Here is a 22,885-nt window from a genome sequence, read left to right on the forward strand (position 1 = left end):
ATTTATGTGTCAAAAAAAAAAAAAAAGGATTACTACGTAAGGGATTGATCCAATTATAATTACATTTCTATCTGGCCTGTTGCCTCTGAATTACACTCAGTTGGCTTAGCTTAGGTAAAGACAGATAGAACAGTGGAAGTTCTAAAGCACCTGAAGAAAAACCTCAATAATGGATCTAAATGGCAGTCAATTTCTTGAACTAAAATAAATCAGTTCTGATCAGTCACTGTGAAGGTTCTCCTAAGACATGCTGAGGAAAGGAGCAATCAAGATATTGGTAGAAAACATTGTTCTGCCTTTCCAGCATCAGCATTTAGAATAAACCAAATATTCTACAGTACTTGATCACAAATAAGTTAACCCCTAGCATACAATAATCACACTTATGTGCACAGTTAACTAACAGTTATTAAGAGACTCCAGATACTTCATCTTAAGATAAATGGAATTTTATTTCTAGGGAGAGTGAGTCCTCTTTATAATAAATGTATAAAAGTGCAATATCTTAAATATTTACTGCATGCAATTAATCTTTTTTTTTGTTAGCATCATATAAAGTAATCTTATGCAATAACTTATCTCTGCAAGAACACATCTGAACTTATTGTCAAATTAATACATTTCTTCAGTTGAGTGCCAGTCTGATCATTGTGTTACCACCTCATACAGGACTACAGATAGAGCAAATTTTCAGTAACATCTTGACAACCACGTTTCTCTATTAACAATGCAAAATGACATTGAAATGGGTATTCCAGCCCAATTTGCCCCATGTTAGCCTACTATATCCTTCAGTCAACTGTATTAAAACCTATAGTATTATAGTTTTGTTTTCTGAAATGCCTGTCCACAAGGCTAATTAGATCTGCCTCCAATTACAGGAAGTTTCTGAAGATATTCTCCTTCACTATTTGTCTTCAATTCGGCCAGTATAATCAATTTTGTAACGATTACCAGAACTGAACCTGATACGTCAAGCAACTTTCTCTTTATGGTAAACATGATAAAGAAAAGATAGAGAAAAATGATCAGAATAAGACGGTAGAAGGTACATTAAATAAGAATAAAGAAAAAGTGCAGTCTTTTTCAGCTGTATTACACTTCATCAATTGTTCAGTCTTAGCAGAAAGATTTACATTTAATTCACAAGGATCAGAAAGCCTTCCAGAGTGTACATACATAAAGCAATACTGTAAAAATATTTTCTTCAGATGGCAGGAAGCAATTAATGTGATAGACATGTGTGAATGGAGAAGGAAGAAGTGTCTTGGACAAGATACAGTTAACTTTGAATATCATGCACAGTGACATGGCATTTTAAATTAACCTTAAGAAGGAACACAGTTGTTTTTTAAGATCATACGGGAAGTGAACAAGAACTAATTTTCCTTTTTCTTTTCTTCTGTATGATGACGGCAAGCCCAACTCTTGTATTTTTCCACCCCTAACACAAAGCGTTACTTGATGGCTTCAGTCTGACTACAGATGGGCTTAGTCCACATTTATACAAACTTGTTATTTTTAAAGGGGAGCAGAAAAGAGGATCAAGGATAAGAATGAAATCAATAATTAGAAGTAAAAAAGAGCAATCCTTCCAAGCCAGAATAGCTAATAGCTCATGAAGTGCGTAAGATTAACATTTTGGACATTACACTGTTTGGACTAGGTTTCAAATGGAGGGGAGTTAATCCCTTTTTACTTCTATGACTTTTGGCCACACAGTTCCACTGTCTTCTATTTAGTCAGCTTAGCACTTGTCTAAATCATTGATTAGCCAAATTGGCTGAAACCCCTGAAACTTAAGACTAGCAAACCAGCCGATCAAGAAGAACAAAATGAGTGTGGTTTTTCATCCATTGTATTGGCTGGCCAAGTGGTAAGGCTGACACAGGGGAGAAGGAAAACCCCATGTAGCTGAGAAATAGGAACTGAGTGGTCTTGGAAGGTATTTCCTTTTGGTAAGGGTCTGCTGCCTTGCTACCAGACATTGATAGCAGATGTGCTCCTGAGGAGCTGGCAACTGTATTTTGTGGCAATCTATGAATACTCTCGAAATTCTAGGTTTATGGGACAGTATTCTACAAAGTGGTTTGCAATTGGGTGATATGACCATATGTATGTGATGTATAGGTTTATCACAATTACACAGAATTTATCACACAGGTAATTTCTACATCTATTTCACATAAGTATCTAAGTATCACCACTTCACTCTATTTTTGTTGATGTTATCTTCACTGAGACATAAAGATAAAAAAAATCCATCCCCACTGGTCCCTCTGCCTTACATTCTGCAACAGTAAAGAAAAATCAGGAACCATTCACTCCTTGCTCAGGACTCCAGAAATCTTAAACTGTTGTAATTCCATAATAGAGAAAAAATACGTTTGTAACTAGTGTGAAGTTTTATTTCTTCAGTGATGAAGACTGGAGGTCCACTAACTGTTGTTCAGATATGAGCCAGACTCAGGAATAGCAACATGTAGACATCTTTCTATTATTCCTATAATCTCACAGGTGAACAACCAGATCAAAGAAACAATCTGCTCTTGCTGTACTACAGCCAAAATATTTAAGAAATTCACCTCACCATCTGCAAATTCTGAAGGTTTTCTGTTACTGAGATATAGGCTATCTTTTCCTCCAAGTTTCTGAGCGTCCAATGTACACAAGCCAAAGAAACCTTCTAATAACGGTGTCAAATGACTGTCTCTACTGTAACAAAACTTAAATGTTTTGAATGTTCTGGCTGCAACATAGATATTCTAGAAATTTTAATATTTAGGCAATGACAGCAGAGCATTAAAAAGTAACAATGGAATAATACATCTATCCAACATTTATCATAATAAGAAGCATTTTGGGAAAACAATTAAGCCTAAGTAGTATTTCAGAAAAGCTAAATTTCAAGGAATGAAGATACTACAGGACAAATGTATGGCCAAAAATACTGTATTTTTAACCAGCAACATTTCTGAGGGGCAGTTACTGTACAATATTAGGGTTTTTTTTCCCCAGAAAACTGTACCTGTCCCTCAAGCAACACACAATACATGCATTTAAATGACACTTTAAGAACATCAAATATGATCTTTATTTTAAATACTGCCAAGTTTAAAAATGTGTCTGACACCCCCCACCCTTCCCATCGAAAAAAACCCAACAACAAACAAACAAACAAAAATCTAAATTGGTCAAATAAGGATTTCCTTCAGCATGGTAAATGAGGAATCCAGCAACAGACTTCAGCTTAGACTATACTTTGAGAGGAAAAAAACAAACCAACAGATTTACAGTAAGATCGATCTGATCTTACTTGTGTTTTTCACAACATCTTCAAAATCCCTCTCCATTCCTTTCTCCACAGCAGCATGGCTACTGCTTCAGTGAAATTTAACAGTAAAATCCCTTTTAGTAGCTAAATACTGACCCTCCATGTATTGATGACTATGTAGAAATGTTTCTGGTTTGACTGATAAATCTCAAAATGTTATGGATAACCAAAAGCCAAAAAAAGAGGAAATACCAGTAGCTCCTCTTCTCAAAATAAACATGTGGTTTTGCAAGATCTCTGCTAAACTAACAAACTGGACAGGGACAGATGGATTTAGTTGTTTAATGTGTACTAAATTTTAGAATTTATGGTTTATGTCAAAAAGATACGCCATATTTACAGAAGTGAATTTCTAAAATACCATAATTAATTACCTACACCAGGACATTTCAGTTTCCTAAGTTATGATGGTCTCTCCAAAATGTATTTACTTTACTGGTCTCTTAACTAGAGGTAGGTGATTTGTAGGCCTTGTTAATCTGCTGTGCACTCTTCATTAGTTCACTACCATAATATTCTGCAGGATAACCATGCACAGAGCTCCAAGAACAGCAGCACACAGAAATTATTTGGCTAATTTTTTTTTTTTTTCACGTGGGTGAAGATCTCTTTGTTTCCTCCTGGTACTTCATTCTTTTGTGAAGAATGTATAATGAGGAAAGGGTCATGAGGCTGAGTAATCCGAGTCTTCTGCACCTTGCAACCAAAGGCTGGGAGTCTAGCAATATCTTTATATGCAGCCCTCTTCTCCCCATTTACAGTTTTAGCAAATGATACAGTCAATTCTGACTGTTACTCAGCATCATAAGTCTCATCTCTTCACTTTCAAACTTAAAGTGATTCACAATCATGTGGCAGTATGATTAAAAATTAGTCTATCCAGCTTGACAATCAAAAGAGTCTGAATTATAAAAAGTAACTGCCCTTATAGCTGCATCATCCTATATATACCAGGATAGTGCCAGTTAATTTGTGAAAAAGGCAAGTTTAAGGTCTCTGTAAAACACATAGTATAGTTTTCTTGTGCTAGTGAACATCTAGTATACACAGGTTCCCCAGACATTTTCCTCCCCTCCTCCCCCATTTCTGATGTTCAGAAAAATCACATAAATTTGGCAAAGTTGAAAGGGTTTCTGTCTTGATGTTTTTGCCTTCAGCTTCACATTAGAGGCACAAACTTCTGGATTCAAGCACTATAAGGCATAGTAGAAACCACCAATTAAAACAACAGCAACATCACCACCACAATGGAATATACGGCAAGTGGGAACAGCTGTGTCACTTAAAAAGGAAATGTTTTTGTAAACTGTCACACTGCAAGTTGTGTTAAGTGATTCATGTAAAGCTTGCCTTGGCATGCCGAATATTGTTTTTTTTCAGAACATGCTCAACATTGCCACAGGTTCAACTTACCTACAATACACCAGAAGTAGCCCAGTGGCACACACTCTTGAAAAATTTCAATCACAATATTACTATAAAGCATGAGTAAACTTTTGTTTTGTTTTTATACAAAACTCATAATCACATTTCTTTCTCCCATACCCAGTATCCTATAAGAATACAAACCAAATGAAAAAAAACCCAAACGAACCCAAATCTTTGTTAAGACACCACTGCCTGGTGATGTTTTTCGTTTGTTGGGCAATTTGTTTTTTTCTTTTTCGGATACAATTCTATTTGTAGCACTGTATGCAGCATAGGCAATGTATTCCCAGGTTAAAGGAAGGAATATTTTCAAGAGTGGAATTGTGAAAACAGAAGCTCTGTTGCTTTTACAGCAAGACCAGGACCAATTTTGTTATGTTGCATGTAAAAGTTGCATGTAAGAGTTGCATGCTGATCCCCAATTCAGAATGTCAGTGTTGCTTTTTATACCTAGATCTTTAGCTACAGCTTTAGCTTTATTAAATAAAATGTTTTAACTCCTTAAAAATCATTAAACAATAGTGATTTTCTTTGCGGTTGTTGTTCTATCTAAGGTTTCTGCAGTTTCCCTATGACTGTTTGATTGATCTAATGTTCTGTATTTTTTCATAGTATTTTTAGGGCAACAGCAGATACTCACTACTACTTAGGTAAAATGGTTTGAAATATCTCTAAATTTACTTTTCTAAAAAAGCCTGTTAGAAAAGTAAAAGCAACCTAACATGAGTCTGCCAAATATAAATTGAATTTATATTTAATAGCCTATGTTCCAATTTTTGATATAATGGTGGAAGTTCTTCTAGTAAGTCTGGTTTCTACACCTGTGTAAAGCCCTGACAAGATTTAAGCAATATTTTGAACATGAATGGCCTCTGTCTGGGCATCTTCAATTTACTTCTACTCAGGAATGTGCAAATGGTTTTGTACAGCACAATGCTAGTACCGCTGTGTACTATAGTAATTTTTTTTTGTTTTGTAAATAAAAAACAACAACAAATCCCTAGTCAGAAATAAACTGACAAAATTTACATTCTTCTCTCTCTTAAAAAAGTAAATAAAATAACATTATTTAAAATGTGAATTAGCTATAAGACATACAATACAATTACATAGATACATATCAATACAGCACATTCAATTTGCCAAAAATTAATGATTACAAAGCCAATATGGATGCTGCCATATATATAGATAGATGTATGTACAATGATTATAGAATTGATAATTGCACTATACCTACAACCAGTTTTAAATTACAAGGTGTTTAAAGAGGGAGCAAAAATAGCAACTGTTCTTCTTATTGTTGGTTTTGAGTTGGGAGGGTTAAGGATGAAAAACGTCTCATTAGTATTTACTGTTAACATTGGTAATCAACTAATAAGCCATTCTTTTTTCCACCTCCCATCTGCTGCTATGGAGCAGCAATTTCAGTGTTAAGTGCACTCTAGTGCTACTTGGCATTGCACATAATCAATCCAATTACTTGTCTGAACTTTGAGTTTTCTATAGCTTGCTAGCAATCATGCACCTGGTAAAAAAACATCTTTCAACCTAGCTGCAGAATAAAGGCTCATCAACGTGTGCTGCACTTCTGTTGTTAAAAAAATGCACATTTAAACTTCAGGAAGGTTCTTCTCACTGTTTCATTTACATTAATATCTTTTCTAAAGAAAACTGAGAGAGGCTATTTTGCATGAAAGCCTATCAAATGTCTGTGAATCAGTTAGTTAACAAACGACATTATCAAGAAAGGTTCCTGAATGTGATCCCTCATCAACAATTTCTTGTTACAGAACTAAAGGTGCCTTGATATTATTACAGAAAATAATCTCACACTGTATGTGACATAAGGAGAGATTAAACTGTCTTTAAATTAGTAGACCACATGCGTGTGCGTGGTGCACCTCGTAGCCTATTCACTCAAGACTGTTGGTTTTGGCAACAGAAATTCGAACACTTTCTGAAAAAAGGGAACATGTGAGCTGAAACAGTGTTCATCATTTGGCAGTTGACTCTATCAGGTCAGTTCCCAACCCACCAGTTTGGCATTTCAATCAGTATCTTATGTTTCAAGAGCATTGGTTTTGTAAAAAGCCAGATTTGGCAACATTAATTTATACAATAAAAATAATTTTCTACTGTGGAAAAAGAACATTTAAAAAAGCTCTATCTTAAGAAAAAAACCCCACATAACTGAAAAAACCCACACTGTTTCAGGCTGTAGCCACTCGGGAAAATGTAGTGTCTATGACATTTCTATTTGGCATTTGTGAACAAACAAAGAAAGAAAAAAAATGGCACATGGCAATTAAAAAGAGATTCTAACATATTCCATGTACATCCCAGTTTGTGTCTTAATTATTTCATTACTGTCTCCTGTACACCCTTTAAAACTGTGAAAATATGGTTAAATATTAATACCTTTAGACAACTGTAATTCTATTTTGCAATCCCAATATTCTAGTTCCAAAGCAAAGACAGAATGAAGACACCCAAGTATTTAAAAATCACAGTATTGATACTTCTGATCCTTCGGAGAAAGTACATACTGAAAAATTAGAATGACTGATGACTTAAATTCTGGTGATAGTATTTGCCTGACTAAATAACTGCAGTGAAAATAATTAACCCAGGAATGCAACTGGGGAAAAAAAGGCCATTGTTCCTTGTAAAAGATAAGGGAAGAGAGGATGAAGGGAAAGAGAAAAGGTCAGGGAAAGAGGAAAACAGTTTGACTTTGCTTCAATAGCAAAAAACTGCTATCCTTTGCAAATGTACGACTGAGAATTTAAAACACATTGAGTCACAAGGTTTTGCCTAAAAAAATGAGGAAATGTGCCGTGACTGTGCTTCAGCATCTTTTGGTTTTCCTCCATACAGTTTAAATAAAATGATAATATTAACTACAAACTCTGTGGACATTCACAGAGTCCAGGCCGGCAATAAATTAGTATTATGCAAATTGTTTTCACAGATAATACAGTCCCTCTCGTATATCTCCAATCACGTAAAGTTGGTTTTGGAGGGCCTCCTAGGCACAGTTAGACCAGGTTGTATTCCTTCAGGTTTAACTGTAGGATTGTGTCCTTGACAGCAGCAAAGACGAAACGGATATTCTCTGTGTCTGTAGCGCATGTGAAGTGGGAATAGATAATTTTGTCACTGTCTGGATTCAGGTCTACAAACATCTTCAGGATGAACTCTCGTGCCGCTTGTGCATCCCGTTGTGGTCCTGATAATTAAGAAGAGAAAGTCAATTTTATTTAAGTTGATTTACTACTTGAACTTCTTTAACAGAATATAAGAAAGCCTCAGTTTGTGGTCCTCTCATAAGAGAAGATGAGGAAGTTTTTACTGATCTATATTATCATATACTGGCTACTTCCGTCCTGGTAGGAACTATGAAAAATAAAGATGGAAGGAAATTTCAGAAGTTCATTGAGGCAAAGCTATCATGTCAAAGGTGCACTTTTCCAGCTGACTATCCTCTTTCTTTGTAAGATAAAGTTCAAAACAAGTGATTTATAACTGCACAGAATGAAAAATGAAAAATCAGCCATACTAATAAATTTGTAAAAATTTTAATAGAATTCATGAATATTCAGTCTACTCCTAATATATTTAAATTACACTCAAGTTCTTTTAGCACTGCAATATTTACTAGTTTTATGAGGATTTTAATAGGAAGCATATCAAAGTTGTATCCTGAACTGGCCTGACACTGTCACCAACAGAACTTCTTTTACTTTAGTAATAATAAAATACACATGCTCTCCAGATGAAGCTGTTTGATTGCAAAAGGCTTGTATTCTAACACATTGCCTGCTACCTAAATTAGGCATAAAAAATATATAAACAGGACTAAATTAAGATTGTAATTCTCAGAAAAGCAGAGAGTCTACGTAACGAAACCACATGTTCAGCTTTACAGAAGACAGAAGGTTAAAAAGTAATGACTTTCAGCCTGGAACACTGAGGACTCATTCATGTTCACAGTCCTAAGAGCAGTGCAGAAGCAAGAATATTAGCCACAAACTGTTGAATTCTGTTACATTATTCCAGTGCCAATTCTGAAGGCCATTATTCCCTTGTTCTCCTGTTTCTGGAATGTGTTTTTCTACAGAACATGCATGACTCCTGTTCTGCCTCCTCCTCCTATTCTATTTATTAGTCCTGTTGTTACATGGTACTATAAATACCAGCATGCTCAGCTGCTACATGTAGCTCTGTCCTTCAGGAGTTACAAAATATGTACTTTAGGGTTAGCACATGCCCACATACTTTTCAACAATTAGATAATAAACCTTAAAGCTTACAACTGCTAACATTTTTAATTGGATATTCTGTTTGAACTCTAGAAATTATAGGTAGGAAACACATAGAAAAGAATGCATACTTTCTAGTCTGCTGCAAATCTATGTGGAGAAGGAAAATGAGTCAGTTAAATTTAGACTGCAAAGTGGTTGTGACCTAAATAACATAGAAACTTGGAAAAGAACTGCCATAAAAATAATTTCTTGCTCACTGCTCCCTAATCAGCAGTTTTGGAAGAGTGTCTTTCCATGATACACTCAAAAGCTACATAAGGAATACTACAGCAATGCTGTTCTCTTCTTTTCCTCTCAACTATGGCCCCTTTTGTCTTTGTCCTCAGTCCCTCTCCCAGCTCTTCATTCCAGTCTAAGAGTCGGCCTTCTAGTAGTATCCATGCAAGTAAGTGTTTATGCGACACACAGAGCATGCCTCAGTCCTTCTCCAATGCTGTTACAATATGCCACGCAGAACTGCCTAACTTAATTCAATGAGTCCAACCTGCCATCCTGGCTAGCAGTGTTCATCCCTATTTTACTTCCTCCCTCACGCAGGAAAATGCATTGGAGAATTGATACAGCTGAAGAAAACCTAATTCTGACCCTTTCCTCAGATTTTCCCACTTCCCACAACCTCAGTGTGGTGAGACCGCAGATGGGATCATGTGGTCACCTGAGCAAGCCACAGACCCCACCCTGACACCAGAAGAAATAAAGCCATAACCTTGTCTATGCAACATACGTCTATATATAGCCTTGTCCAGCAAGGTCTACAGAACTAGGAGACTGACTCTCCAAGACTTCTAGGTCTTGACTCCAAGAGCCCAAGCAGTGCATAATTCTTTTTCCCTCACCAGTGGCAAAGTCTGGAAAAATAGGGTTTCTCAAAGCTAAGCAGTTCATTTTTCCCTATTTTTTTCTGGATGAGCATTCAGCACAGGCCTTGTTGTCACAGGAGTGGTGGTAACAGAGCAGACTGCAGTATCTTTTCACCTTCAGGATGTCACTAGGGGACTTGCCATACAAATTTAACTTGGAAGAACAAGCATATTTCTATTTAACTGCCAGTTCTTCTGTATAGAACTACAAAACTAAATTTATACTGACTCATAAATAATATGGTCTGATCCTGCAGGCTGTTCAGCATTTCCTTCCTCTTACACAAGAGACAGAATAAACATTTCTCCTATTATTACTTCCCATATTTGAACATGAGTGATTTAATTTTGCATTCATCTTTCAAATCTCCTATTAACTCCCAGGCGGGACAGATTTCCTTAAAAACATCATTTTCTTAAAAATTCTTTTCTTCATACCTCTTACTGCATGAGTGTGATTAGTCTCTGTTACCAAGGTCTCCACTCAGTTACCTCAAAATACTTACCTAACTAGAACTTTCTGAAAGCACAGTTTTAGTAGAAACAGCTGTACTTTCCACACTGTATTTTTTCAGATACGTACTTTGGGCTTCATACAAATAATGTAAATTAAATAAAGGAAAAAAAAGTGGTACAATAAAAAGAGTGGAAGGAGTATTATTGCTTTCTCTGAATGCCTCTGAAAGCTTATGACACTTCCCTTCAGACATTCTACCTTACACAAAACCAAGCCTCAAAAAAACCCAGAGTACGTTAGAAAATGTCTAAAAGTGAGGAATGCATTTTTATTTCTTTTTAGCTTTTGGGTTTTTTCTTTTATACCCTCAGCCCAGCTGATGGAGAAGGACAGAATGTGTTTCACTGCTAATATGGCAATATTGATCTAAACGTAAACCATTTCCCATGAAGGGCTCTGACACCCGGCCCACAGTTTAACTTAGAAGTATTAAACAAAACCCTATCAGTCTAAGAAATCCCACAAGACTTCAACTATACTTTAGAAATTGAGATCATTAAAAATTGCAAAGTACTTTTTATTTAAGGAGCAAAATACATCAAAGGATCTCTCTCTCTAGCATTTGAAGAGAGCTTGCTTTTAACAGCAAGGCTATTAAAATTTGTCATTACTGCTGTGTACATAAGAGTTTGTGCTCTGCTGTCATATACTTACCATCATACTCTGGAAAATAATCAACTAGATGCGAGTACATAATTTTCTCCTCCAAAAGATCTTTTTTATTTAAGAACAGAATGACTGAAGAGTTCTGGAACCATGGATATGTAATAATTGTCCGAAAGAGTGCTTTGCTTTCTTCCATTCGATTCTGGAATAAAGACAGACAGTAAAATTTAGGTATTCATGAAAATAATTCTTAGTTTTTTGAAATTCATGCAATTTCCCTTTATTTGGTAAACAGATCCATTTAATCTTTTGCACCTTCCTAGCAATACATAAGGCTCAAGTAATTTTGTAACAATTAATAAGCAAGCAGTTAATTAAATACACAGTCATTTTCCTTTTGCAAATTCAACTGCTCAAGCACAGGTACTCTTTAAAACACAGGTCATGAACATGGAAGCTGTAGCAGCTACCTTTTTAAAATCTGAGTACACATAGTTATGACCAGCCAATGAACTGGTGGGTATTGAAATGCACGTGATTCATGGCAGGGACAAGCACCCCACAACATACTAGCCAATTCAAGGGTTAAAACATTATTTTACAGGCCTTTCCTGAACTTTAATGCCAAAGTTAGGTAATTCTTAGAGATCAGCTCTAAAATTGTTGCAAGTAAATTTGGAGCCTGAGAACATTTCATCAACACCAAAGATTTATGACATCAAATCATAAAAATCTGTAAATTGCTAAATTTGTTTCTACCATCATTTGCTTAGCCTGTACTTTAATTGCTTAACTGCTCCTGAAACCACTTTGTACTATAGCTAAAACATAAGTGAAACATACAGTTCTATTTGTAACACTTTTCTGTCATTGTAAAATTTCATCATGATTTGATAACAGTTCTGAATAACTGGTAGGCTGACATGACGTGGTTAATACTGAATCAGAACAAACTGAGTTCAAAACAAAGGAAGTAATCTACTCTTCAGCCCCCAGAAAACACCTTTTACCCCCAAATGGGGCTTCAGAGGACAAGAGTGAGGAGCAGATTCTGCAGACTCTGCTGCTGCTGAGCCATACAACAATCTGTCAGCTAACTCAGTTTTGCAGTAAGAGTATCCTTACTTGCATTAATTTGCATTTTAAAGAATCCAACGTAAATATGAAGAATAGGAACTTGTAAAAACACACAGGCACCCCCTTCTGAACAACAATTCCCTCCCAAAACAAATCCTAAAAAATTCCCTAATTCCATTTTGTAAAAGTTTATGGTTTGGTCCTTATGTCACCACAGAACCTTTCTAGCAATTTCTAAAAATTCACTGTATGCTGGAGTGGCAGCTGAAAATAAATAACTGAATTTACAGATTAAGAAACTAATGCAGAGGAATACACCTCTGCTTTCTTGCAGCCAGATCTTATAACTCACATTGATTTCAATGGTGCCAGAATTTCATTCATAAAAACCTGAAATGTCAACAGAGCTGAGCGTAAAACCCAAGTTCTTAGAGCACCTGTTAATCAGAACATGTTTTCTTCTCAACATTCTATACAGACTTCTTCTCTAAACAAAGCCTTCTTCTCTAAACAATGGGAACTACATCAGATAGTTTTCTCTTTCACAGGCTGATGAAAAAAAGAAACCAATATAAACTTACAGACTACTAAAATACAAATATCCACCTAACTCATTAACACTTGGTGCCTTCTAATGTGACACTTAGAAGGTGAAAGAGTGTCATAGAATCATAGAATAGTTAGGGTTGGGAGGGACCTTAAAGACCATCTAGTTCCAATGCCCCTGCCATGGGCAGGGATGGGGGATTCACAACCTCCCTGGGCAACCTGTTCCAGTGTCTCACCACTTTCATGGTGAAGAAATTCTTCCTAATGTCTAGTCTAAATCTGCCCCTCTCCAGTTTGTACCCATGCCCCCTCATCATATCACCACAAGCCTTTGTAAATAGCCCCTCTCCAGCTTTCCTCTAGGCCCCCTTCAGGTACTGGAAGGTCACTATAAGATCTCCTCTAAGCCTTCTCTTCTCCAGGCTGAACAACACCAACTGTCTCAGCCTGTCCTCATAGGCAAGGTGCTCCAGTGCCCCCATCATCTTTCTTGCCCTCCTCTGGACTTGTTCCAACAGCTCTATATCCTTCTAACGTTGAGGATGCATGTCTAGACTCAATTAGCAGTGTTCTTTCACAGTAAATTTATAAGCTATTGAAAACTTCTCATTAAGAAGAATCATAAAATCGTTTGGGTTGGAAGGGACCTTAGAGATCATCTAGTTCCAACCCCCTGCCACGAACAGGGACACCTCCCACTAGATCAGGCTGCCCAAGGCCCCACCCAACCTGGCCTTGAAAACCTCCAGGGGCATTCACAACTTCCCTAGGCAACCTGTTCCAGTGTCTCACCACTCTCATGTGAAGCAATTCTTCCTAATGTCTAGCCTAAATCTGGCCATCTCCAGTTTATAACCGTTCCCCCTTATCCTATCACCACAAGCCTTTAAGAATAGTCCCTCTTCAGCTTTCTTGTAGAGTGCATAGAAAAGACAAATCATGTATCTAGAGTAAGTGTTCCTGCTTTTCATAAAAACCCTCCAAGAGGGCTGCAATATTTTAATCTATAATGCTGGTAATTTTTCATTATACATACTGCAAAGACAAAATAAATAAATTGGTTTGGATCAATTTATGACCCTTCTTTCAGGAAAGATTAAGAAAACTATGTTTTGCAAACACTGCTATTAGACCCAGAGTACATTTTCATTTCCTGTTTGAAAGGATACCAAACAAGATGAAGCAGAAAAGGCACTGCAGACTAAATCTACATTGATTATGATGCCTAAAAGAATTTCTGGCATTCTGTCTTCTATAACATTAATTTTTAAATGCTGTGTATCATGAAAATACATAATAAAGAGACATACATAACAGACATATATAATAAAGAACAAAGTATGTTCTCACTGTAAGAAGAGTAGGTATTGTATTATATATTCATTATGACTTACATATACTATGAATTGTATTCCACAGTGTCTTTTTTTTTTGTATTATAACTAAGTCTCAAGTCCTTCCAGACTTGATTTGAGGCATCTGGCTTAAACTTCTCCTTGATGAGGTACCTACTAAGGATTCCACTCAGATAGATCAGACATGAAGCAGGTTTCCATGATTTCAAAGATAGTTCAATGAATTCAAACCCAATCTGGGATGCCATAAAAAAGATACTAAGAAGGCAGTATAAAAGAGCTGTTTCAGAAAAAATGTTGTTTCAAAGGAAATAATTACAGCCTTGAGAAATTTACAGAAGCAGTCAATATTTGCAGTCTAACACAAACGGAAGAAATGCTCAACTGCTTTAGAAAAAATACATAGTTCAGGATATCAGTAACTGAAGTCAATAGAACACTACCAGATTATCCCACTCTGAGTCACTTCACTGTATTCTTAAGTATGGTCAAAGTTTCATTCCATACAGAAGCCACTTGCCTCCAAAAGCCATCCAGGTAACTCTATTTCCAGGAAGAGTCAGGCTAAATCTGAACCTATTCCTGATTCTAGAAGAATAAGTTTCAAAGAACAACAGCAGCAGACTGCTACCCTTGCTAATTTTATAGCAAATTATTCAGTCCTAAAGAAAATTAAATGGAAGAATTGTGGAAATTACAAAATATTCACGTTACATTGCCAGAGCCCACTAAAGTAGAATTATTATATACATATTACATAGATTATTGTTATAGCTCCTTTTCCTCAGAGCTACCATTTGGCACACAAGACTTTACTTCAAGGACTCTCTTTGTTGCATTTGAACTCAGCACAGTTATACGGAAGAGCAAGTGCAGCCAACTTATGTGTGGGTAGCTGGTAAATATCCAACACAAGCTCTGAAGATGAACATTAAGAGAAGAATTAGTATCTTCTTATGTAAAGAAGCTGGATTCACCGAAGTATTTTAGCACAATTCTAATGATACATATGCATGCACTTCTGTGAAGTCACTCCTTAGCTTATCATCAGGCTTAAGTCAAGGACCTTGCTTTCAAGTGCCCTATTAGGAAAGAAGCAGGAAAGTAACACTACATGTTCTTCCATTTCTAACAAGCTCTTCCCAAAAGGCAACCTGCTGTATTCTCAGCACTAAGACACTGAGATGATTCTATATGCAGAGGAATTTTGCTTTTTTGTTAATCAGAAACTACTCATTATAAAATTAGAAACAGTTATTTACAGTTTTGTTCCAAAATCAGACTCTTCATTAACAACAACAATGCTCCTAACCAACACACATTCAGGGTCTGGCTACCTCGATGGCTTCCAAGTGAGAGCTAGGTCTAGCAGTGGTAAAAACACTACAACTAGATGACACCAGCTACTACTACAACCCAAGAGTACATAGAGAGCATGATTATGTACATACACACCAGGAGGGATGCTGCTGCACTGCTGATACCATTAAGCACCATGCAACATCAATGAATAAGAACCCCACCTCTAAATGTAAATATCTCTAAGTTGTCACAGTGACTATCGCACATCTTCCACTGAAACATCACTGAAATATCAGCAGAGTATTAACTCTGATGTGTTGGCTGGAAGACATCCCTAGGGTTCATCTAATTTAGTCTTTCATTCAAGTAGGTCAACTGACAACACAGGAATGCATCAGTCATGGCTTTGTCTTGGTAACTCTTGAAAACCTGTACAGAGATTCAAATACCTCTCTGATTTCCCTGTCACACTGCTAAACTAATATCTGTTATATTTTCTGTCTAGAAAAGTTCAGCTCTACAGTACACTTCCAACTCCTCAAATACTTGTTTGCAAGTATTAGTGTTCTCTTCATTAGACTTAATAAGCCCAGGTCCTTCACCCTTCCTTCATAGGACTGGCTGTAAGCCTTTCAAGCCTTTCCCAGTAGTTTACGTCACCATGACATTGTACTTATAAGCCCTCTGCAATTATTTCAGAGGGAAATGGAAAGGCATCGCATTAAGGATGGTGAACAGACATTTTGATATTTCGTCAGTCAGGCATGTGCTCTGTAGATGGTTTGCAGGAATAGAAAGATGATGGCCTACAGATTTTTAAGTAGATTTTATCTGCTTGAGCAGATAAACCAATATAGGTCCAGAGCTTAGCATAAGAGATTAAACATTCTAACATGGCTTTAGTATTTAATTTTAGAAAGATTCAAGGGTTAATGAAAACATGAAGCAATTCATTTTTTGACTAATTAATCTCATTAACCTTCTGCAGTCTTTCATCTCTCTGTTTATCTAATGTCTAAGAGCAAATCAGCTTTTATGAAGGTCATGGCAGATGAACCTATTTTTGCTTCAGAAGTAACTTCTCCAGAAATACTGCTTATTATTCTCTAAAATTTGTTTTAAGACAGGTTTTCTGTTGCTAATGAAAGCTTGCACTATTGCATGCTCACCATTTTCTTTAATTTAACATACATACAACATTACTGCCATAATATTTTTGACGTTTACTTAAGAATGTTAGAAGAGATGAAATTGCTGAATTACTCACCATTCTGAAAAACACTCGTCACTAACAGGATGCACTTTTTCTTATGTAAGAAACCGCTTCATGCTACAGTACTTACACTGGAAATAAGAGTATACAAAAGGGCCAAGATGGAGGACCTGACCTTGTGTCAGGTGCAATGTGAAGGAAGCCTTGCCAAACCAAGAAAGACAGTATGGATCTTTGAAAAGAGAACAGCGGGAGCAGGCAGTATTTAATAATTTGTTCATGCATGCGGTTTGATTTTCTGCGCCAGCTCTACTTCACCAAAATGCTTCCAGAAAAATCTTATTTCGGCTTCAATGGAAAAGGTTGCAAAAAGAAACCTGTGAATAATGAATGTGCAAAAATGTACAGCTGGAGCTGGCTCAAGGCTTTCTCTGTAGTTGACAGCCATTCTCTGCAGAGATGCCAGCCTTCACAGCAATCCCCCTCCATCAGCAGCAGAAGCTTATCATGTCCTCCCTTGCTTTGCAGGCAGCTGGCACAAGGAAAATGAGCAGTGGTATCACTGTTTTCACCATCCCCTAAGATCTGCTGGACTAGGCAACCTCCCTATTCTGCTTATGTCTGCAGTCACTCCTGAATTGTATCAAGACATGATGATATCACCATGTTATATAACATACTGTTACATATGTTATATATAACATTTTATGTTATAATTATGTTATGATGTAAAGATGCCAGCAAAAGTTGCAGTTTCTTTCTATGATGTACCTCTTGCTATATAAAGGAATTTATGCTGTTAAGTTTCTGTATGCCAGTTAAACATTAACATACATAGGACATACAAACAATATTTTCTCACATTTTTATCCAAATGCAAACTCTTACTCTTCCTCATTTTTTAATAATTTAAAAAAGTATGCTTCCACTTTTTTTAATCCTATACTTTCATTTTTCATGTTAAAATGATGGGCTTCTAATTTGAATTTATTTATTGAAATTCTTTTCACTGTCAGTTGCACTGGAAAAAATGTGCAAATATTCCTGCAATTACTGAAATTATAGAATTGGTGTAATTTATAAGCATTTGACTCTAAGAAGTCAAATCCTGAAAAATATCCAAAGACCACTAAAATAGCATTTAAAAGCTGTTAGCCAGTGAAGCAAAACCAGCATTGCTCAGCTAACATACATAGTGCATTGCGAGAAAAAACTCAACTACAATTTTAATCTGAAACAATACAGAAGCAGTAGCAGAGTTTCACCAGTTACTGTCTTTATGATTGTCTAGAGTGGCATCTAGTGGGCATACTCTAACTTACACATAAATCATAAAACACAGGAATTAAATTTTGTCTTAAAAAATTGTTAACAATTTAAATAGTGTCTGTAAAAAATAGGATTTCACAAATTTTGAGGGACTGAAATTTGTTGAAATGATGAAAGAAAAGGTGGTGAGGAGGTAAACGAAATTTTTCAGTCAACAACTTGCACTGTGTATATAACTAAGTTTATGCTAGTAACATGTTTGAGGGAGAAGGCATTCAGAGATGGTAATTGTAGAAGTTACTCATGCAAGACAGCTTCAGAAAAAAAAAAAGCAGAGGTTAATACTTCAGAAGTTGTTTAGTATCACAGTAATGGACTCTATTATACTTCACAAAATACTATGAATGTTTTTTGTGCAAAAGTCTGTATTAGATAGGAATGTCACCATTCTCCAAATTAGACTTCCAGCAATTATTTAGGTAGAAGCACTGTCTACCTGCACAGAAAAACCTACAGTGTATTCCTTGGCTAGAAATTTAATAGAGCTGCTACATGAAAACTGGGAAATAACAGAAGAAATCAAGAACTCGTTGGCAAGTGCGGAATTCACCACTGTGTAAAAAAATGTAAATATAGTATCAAAACTGGAAGTGCTTCAGATTTTTGCCACCAGTATGAAGTAAAATCTTGATCTATGCTGCTGTAACTAGCCACGTAAGAAAAACCTGCAGCAGTTGTACACGTATTTTGATGAATAACTCAAATGCGGTAAATACAACTTCACATGAAAAACTCAGGAATAGTTCTGTTATTTTCCTCACAGGTCTTGAGTCTCTGCAAACTAGCCTGACAAAAAAAAGCTGCTGGTAGAGTGTTGGGAAGACATGTCTTTAGATGAGAACTGTATTTTTAAATCAACTGGGAGAAGAACTCTCACCTCTCCAAGAACTTAAATTTACAAGAGTGTACTTGCAAATACAGGGCAATTTTATGTGCACAGCAGAGGGACAGATGAACCAAGTTTCAGGTAAAATCCATCAAATCAAGCTGCTCAACAACCAAAGCACAAAAATAACGTCCAAAAAAGTGATCAAAAGCAATGTCCAAATATTGTTGTCAAATGTTTTTTTAATTAAAAAATGACTGTTAAATTTACTCTGATAAAATAACACAAATTCCAGGATAATTATTTTTTCATTAATACCTATGTAATTTTGAGAAAAATGGGTGACATTTTAAAATTAAACTGTCAGTGAAAAAAGTCCTTTTCTGGAGACTTTTGACACTGGTTGTTGAAAAAAAAAAAAGTCAGTTGTTCAGTTGGTTTTTGCTAGCAATTGCTGCCAATATCAACATTTACCAGCAGCATTTCTGGCAGCCTCTGCAAGCGGGTTCACAATCATCCAACCTCCCATTTCCACTATGAACCATCCACTTTAAAAAAAGTACCTACACATATATGTGAACAGGCTTAAACAGATACAGCAACAAGGTCTGGCACAAGGGGGTAATGTGTTTTCTAGTTTCAAATAAGCAATGAGTTCTAGAAATTTTATTTCCCATGGAAATAACATTGCTAAATAACTGTGAAGACCATGTGAGGATTTTAATTCTGTTTGGGAGTTCATATTATCTCTCTGCCCTATGTGCAATTGTTCTGGATTGCTAAATGTTGATGTAAAAACCCAGACAACTAAAGTATTACATTTATTCACAACGCAGAAAAAGTGCTTTGATAACAATGTTATTTTCTTTCAGCCTTCATGCTAAGCCATGTAGAACTAGTCTGTGAATAACGAACACAAAGTGTTGAAGGAGAGGTAGAAGCAAACTTTTAAAAACTGTTTTTAATTTTTTTTTTAAAAAAAAAGCTTTAAAAAAGGCAAACAAGGACTTTAAAAAAAAAAAGGCTTTACAACAAAAGCCTTTTAAAAAAAGAGCAGTACTCTACTTGAAAAGAATCTCCCCCTTTTCTGTTTAAAACGAACTAGTAATGGCTCTTAATAAACGTCTTAAAAGGATTGCAATTTACCCGCCTGGATAGACCTTAAGAGTAAAACTGTTTATACTTGATTTGTTATCCAAAGTCAGTGGAAACCCAGCAAATAAACCACCTATGAAAAGCATGTTTATAAAGTTATATTAATGCTGCAGTTCTAACTTAAAAAGAGACTCTTCAATGACTCTTTTATACACGGTTTCATTCATCAACAAAAAGAAATTGCTTGGTAAGTAAATTAATGAAAACAATATTGTTTTCTTAAGGCTCAGAGATGCCTGTGTAAGATATCTGTACATATATGGGATACATAGCATGTATTAATAATGTTGTGCATTAGTGAAATTCCTCACATGAAAGTCAAAGTGGAAAAAACATTAGTTGTAAATATTAGCAACATCTGCCTCCAATCCTGCTAAACTACCACATTCTACAATGGTAGTTCCATTTTTTTTTTAAACCAAAATGTATCAGCTCTGACTAAAATAATCTAAACTGGCATTTCCCACCTAGTTTATTTTGTGCGATAGATGTTTACTTCTAAACATTATCTTTTATCAATGAATACTTATGCTGTCCAATGCTTCTGTAGCTTTGTGGCCTCTGATAACACTTAAGGAAAGACAGTATTTGCCTATTAATTCATTAATTTAGCTGAAGAGTCTACTATCTTTTCTGTTCTTCCTCTGGGAACACAGAAAAAGAAAGACCTCTACCTATAAAAAGCCCACATTTTTATAACCACCAGAGACCTAGATAAGCTATATGAAAGCATATATTTAAAGAATTTAGTGTGCTACTGCAGAAGAAAAATATGTACAAGCATCAACAAACACTGTCCTTTACTCTGCCATTTCCAAGTACTTAACAAGCTCTGCAACGATAATGAAAACCACTTTTTATGAAACTGTATTTTATGGGTATAACATGTTGTCTCTAGTCCTTCCATAACTGCAAGAGAACCAGAACCACTTGCAAAGCTGGGACTTGTTTTTTGCATTTACTGCACTGGGACCGTAAAATTTTAAATGTTTAGAAGAGCTACCTGTGATACGTATTTAAAGGCAGATTATCCTGGAATATGGAGTAATATTCCATTCTTTATTTATGAAAAAAGTTTAAAAATGGAAAAGTTTTAAGCTGTGCTTTTTTTTAATAAAACTGCACATTTCTACAGATCTGCTGGTGCAAAAGCCTGAACTACAGGACATAATACATCATAAATTAATTTACCAAAGAGATGATTCCTTCATTTTTTTATCTCACCTCTAATTCTGTCGGACTTTTCTGAAAAAATGAAAAGGTCAAACATCTGATAATTTAACTTACAATACACTCTCATCACATCATATGAGATGGAGAGACGATTTACTTAATTTACAGTACTATTAATGTGATTAGAATTTTATGTCCTCTGGATCCAATTTTATCCTCACTTCCACCAATGAATCTAGACAGATGTACTGTTATTGTTAAGGGCAGAATTTGGAACACTTAGCTATCTCTTCTTTTACATGTATTTAAGAAGAGAAAGGCATCAAAAATTGTACATCATCTGAAATGTTGACATTTTTAAATATACAGTCCTTATCAATTCGTCTCATTTTTTATTTATGAACCAAAATGAGATGCTTAGTTATGCACAGTCTATACACACACACAGAAGAGATGACATTATTTCTGAGTATTGTCAGTCAGAGCAATCATTGTTAAAATATAATTGGGCAGCCACGTGTGCTTTTCTTCAGGATTAAAACCCTCAAATCTTTAGCTGCAGAACTTTGTCATGGGAGTGCAGTTTCATTGATATACCATTTGACAGTCATCCTGCACAGGACTCTGAATAACAGGCATCTTATTGTATGATGTCCCCTTACAGACTAGTTATAATATGTTACTCAGATCTTTTAATACTTAACTTATTCCAAGGGCATAAAGACAGAGACAGCTCCTAGCCCAATCTCACATATACCCAGAGGGTAAAAGCTCTTGCCAGACATTAGCAAAAACCTGTGAACTCAGTATAGCCTCATCTGATTTATAAGTCAAATGTATTTCTCTTGAACAATCTAAGCAACAGACCAAATCGATTTACAACTGAGAGTCTATCAGGAACCACAATTTGAAATACAAATGAAGAGTCGTAATGGCTCTAAATCAGTTTAATAATAAAGGGTCATATAAACACACATGCACTGAATGCGAAATAATAATTTTTAGAGTTTTATGTTTACTTATGAAGATGACATTAATGAAAAGATGTATTAACTAAAAAGAGTGCCACAGATTATTTAGAAGTATATATTTTTTTTTTTTGTAAAAAAAATACTATGAGGAAAAGGATTTCAGGCAATAACATGCTGTGGACTAGTTAGAAAAAGAAAGTAGGCCATCTTACAAAAATCATACTGTTTAATCAGGCCATGAAAGCAATACAAAGAGAGTAGCAGAACGCTGCAAGTTGACTCAGATCTCTTCATTTCAGTATAAGGCACATAAATCAAAGAAGGATCAGATTTTATCGTGGTATCACACTGGTGCATACATGCAAAGAAAGCAGGACATTTGCAAACACTTTATTAAAATTTTAATACTGTTTCACAAGTAAAAATATAAGTGAGAAAACTTTCTTGGTTGATTACCAAAGTTTGCAAATGAAATTACTGTCTTATCTACTGAGCTTGTCACATCCCAGCAAAGAACAAAAATTTTCTTGACGGGGGCTAAATTTTTAACCTTTTCCCATATTTCTGCCATACCTACAATCAGACAAATTATGCTTTGCTTTATACATAATAAATAAACCTATTCTTCTCCCATGCATTCTGCAGCTTCAATGTTCAGCTATACAGAGGAGGGAAAAGGAAGAGGAAAAAGCACTGCTCTGGTATACCAACATCTAGGCAGCCAGGCTACAGCTTTCTGAAATCCCAAAGTAAGCTGCATAGATGCGTGCTTAGCTCTATGACAGCCTGGATCCATTCCAGAGCTACAGCAACACAGGCCTAAGGCTGGCGGAAAGCGCTAACAGGGTATGTATACACAACT

General features: G+C 35.8%; 1 protein-coding gene across 1 annotated transcript in view; it reads right to left on the minus strand.

The window, feature by feature from the left end:
• Positions 1 to 376: 376 nt before the first annotated feature.
• LOC104058397 (guanine nucleotide-binding protein G(q) subunit alpha) overlaps positions 377 to 22,885 on the minus strand; it is a 138,068-nt gene continuing 115,559 nt past the window's right edge. The window contains exons 6-7 of the mRNA XM_054053895.1: positions 11,122 to 11,275; positions 377 to 7,994 (exon numbers count right to left, since the gene is read on the minus strand). Coding sequence (XP_053909870.1) covers positions 7,804 to 7,994; positions 11,122 to 11,275 — 345 coding nt within the window. The 3' untranslated portion in view covers positions 377 to 7,803. The remainder of the gene's footprint in view (positions 7,995 to 11,121; positions 11,276 to 22,885) is intronic.

Source organism: Cuculus canorus, chromosome Z, assembly GCF_017976375.1.
Source record: "Cuculus canorus isolate bCucCan1 chromosome Z, bCucCan1.pri, whole genome shotgun sequence".
Taxonomy (NCBI): Eukaryota; Metazoa; Chordata; class Aves; order Cuculiformes; family Cuculidae; genus Cuculus; species Cuculus canorus.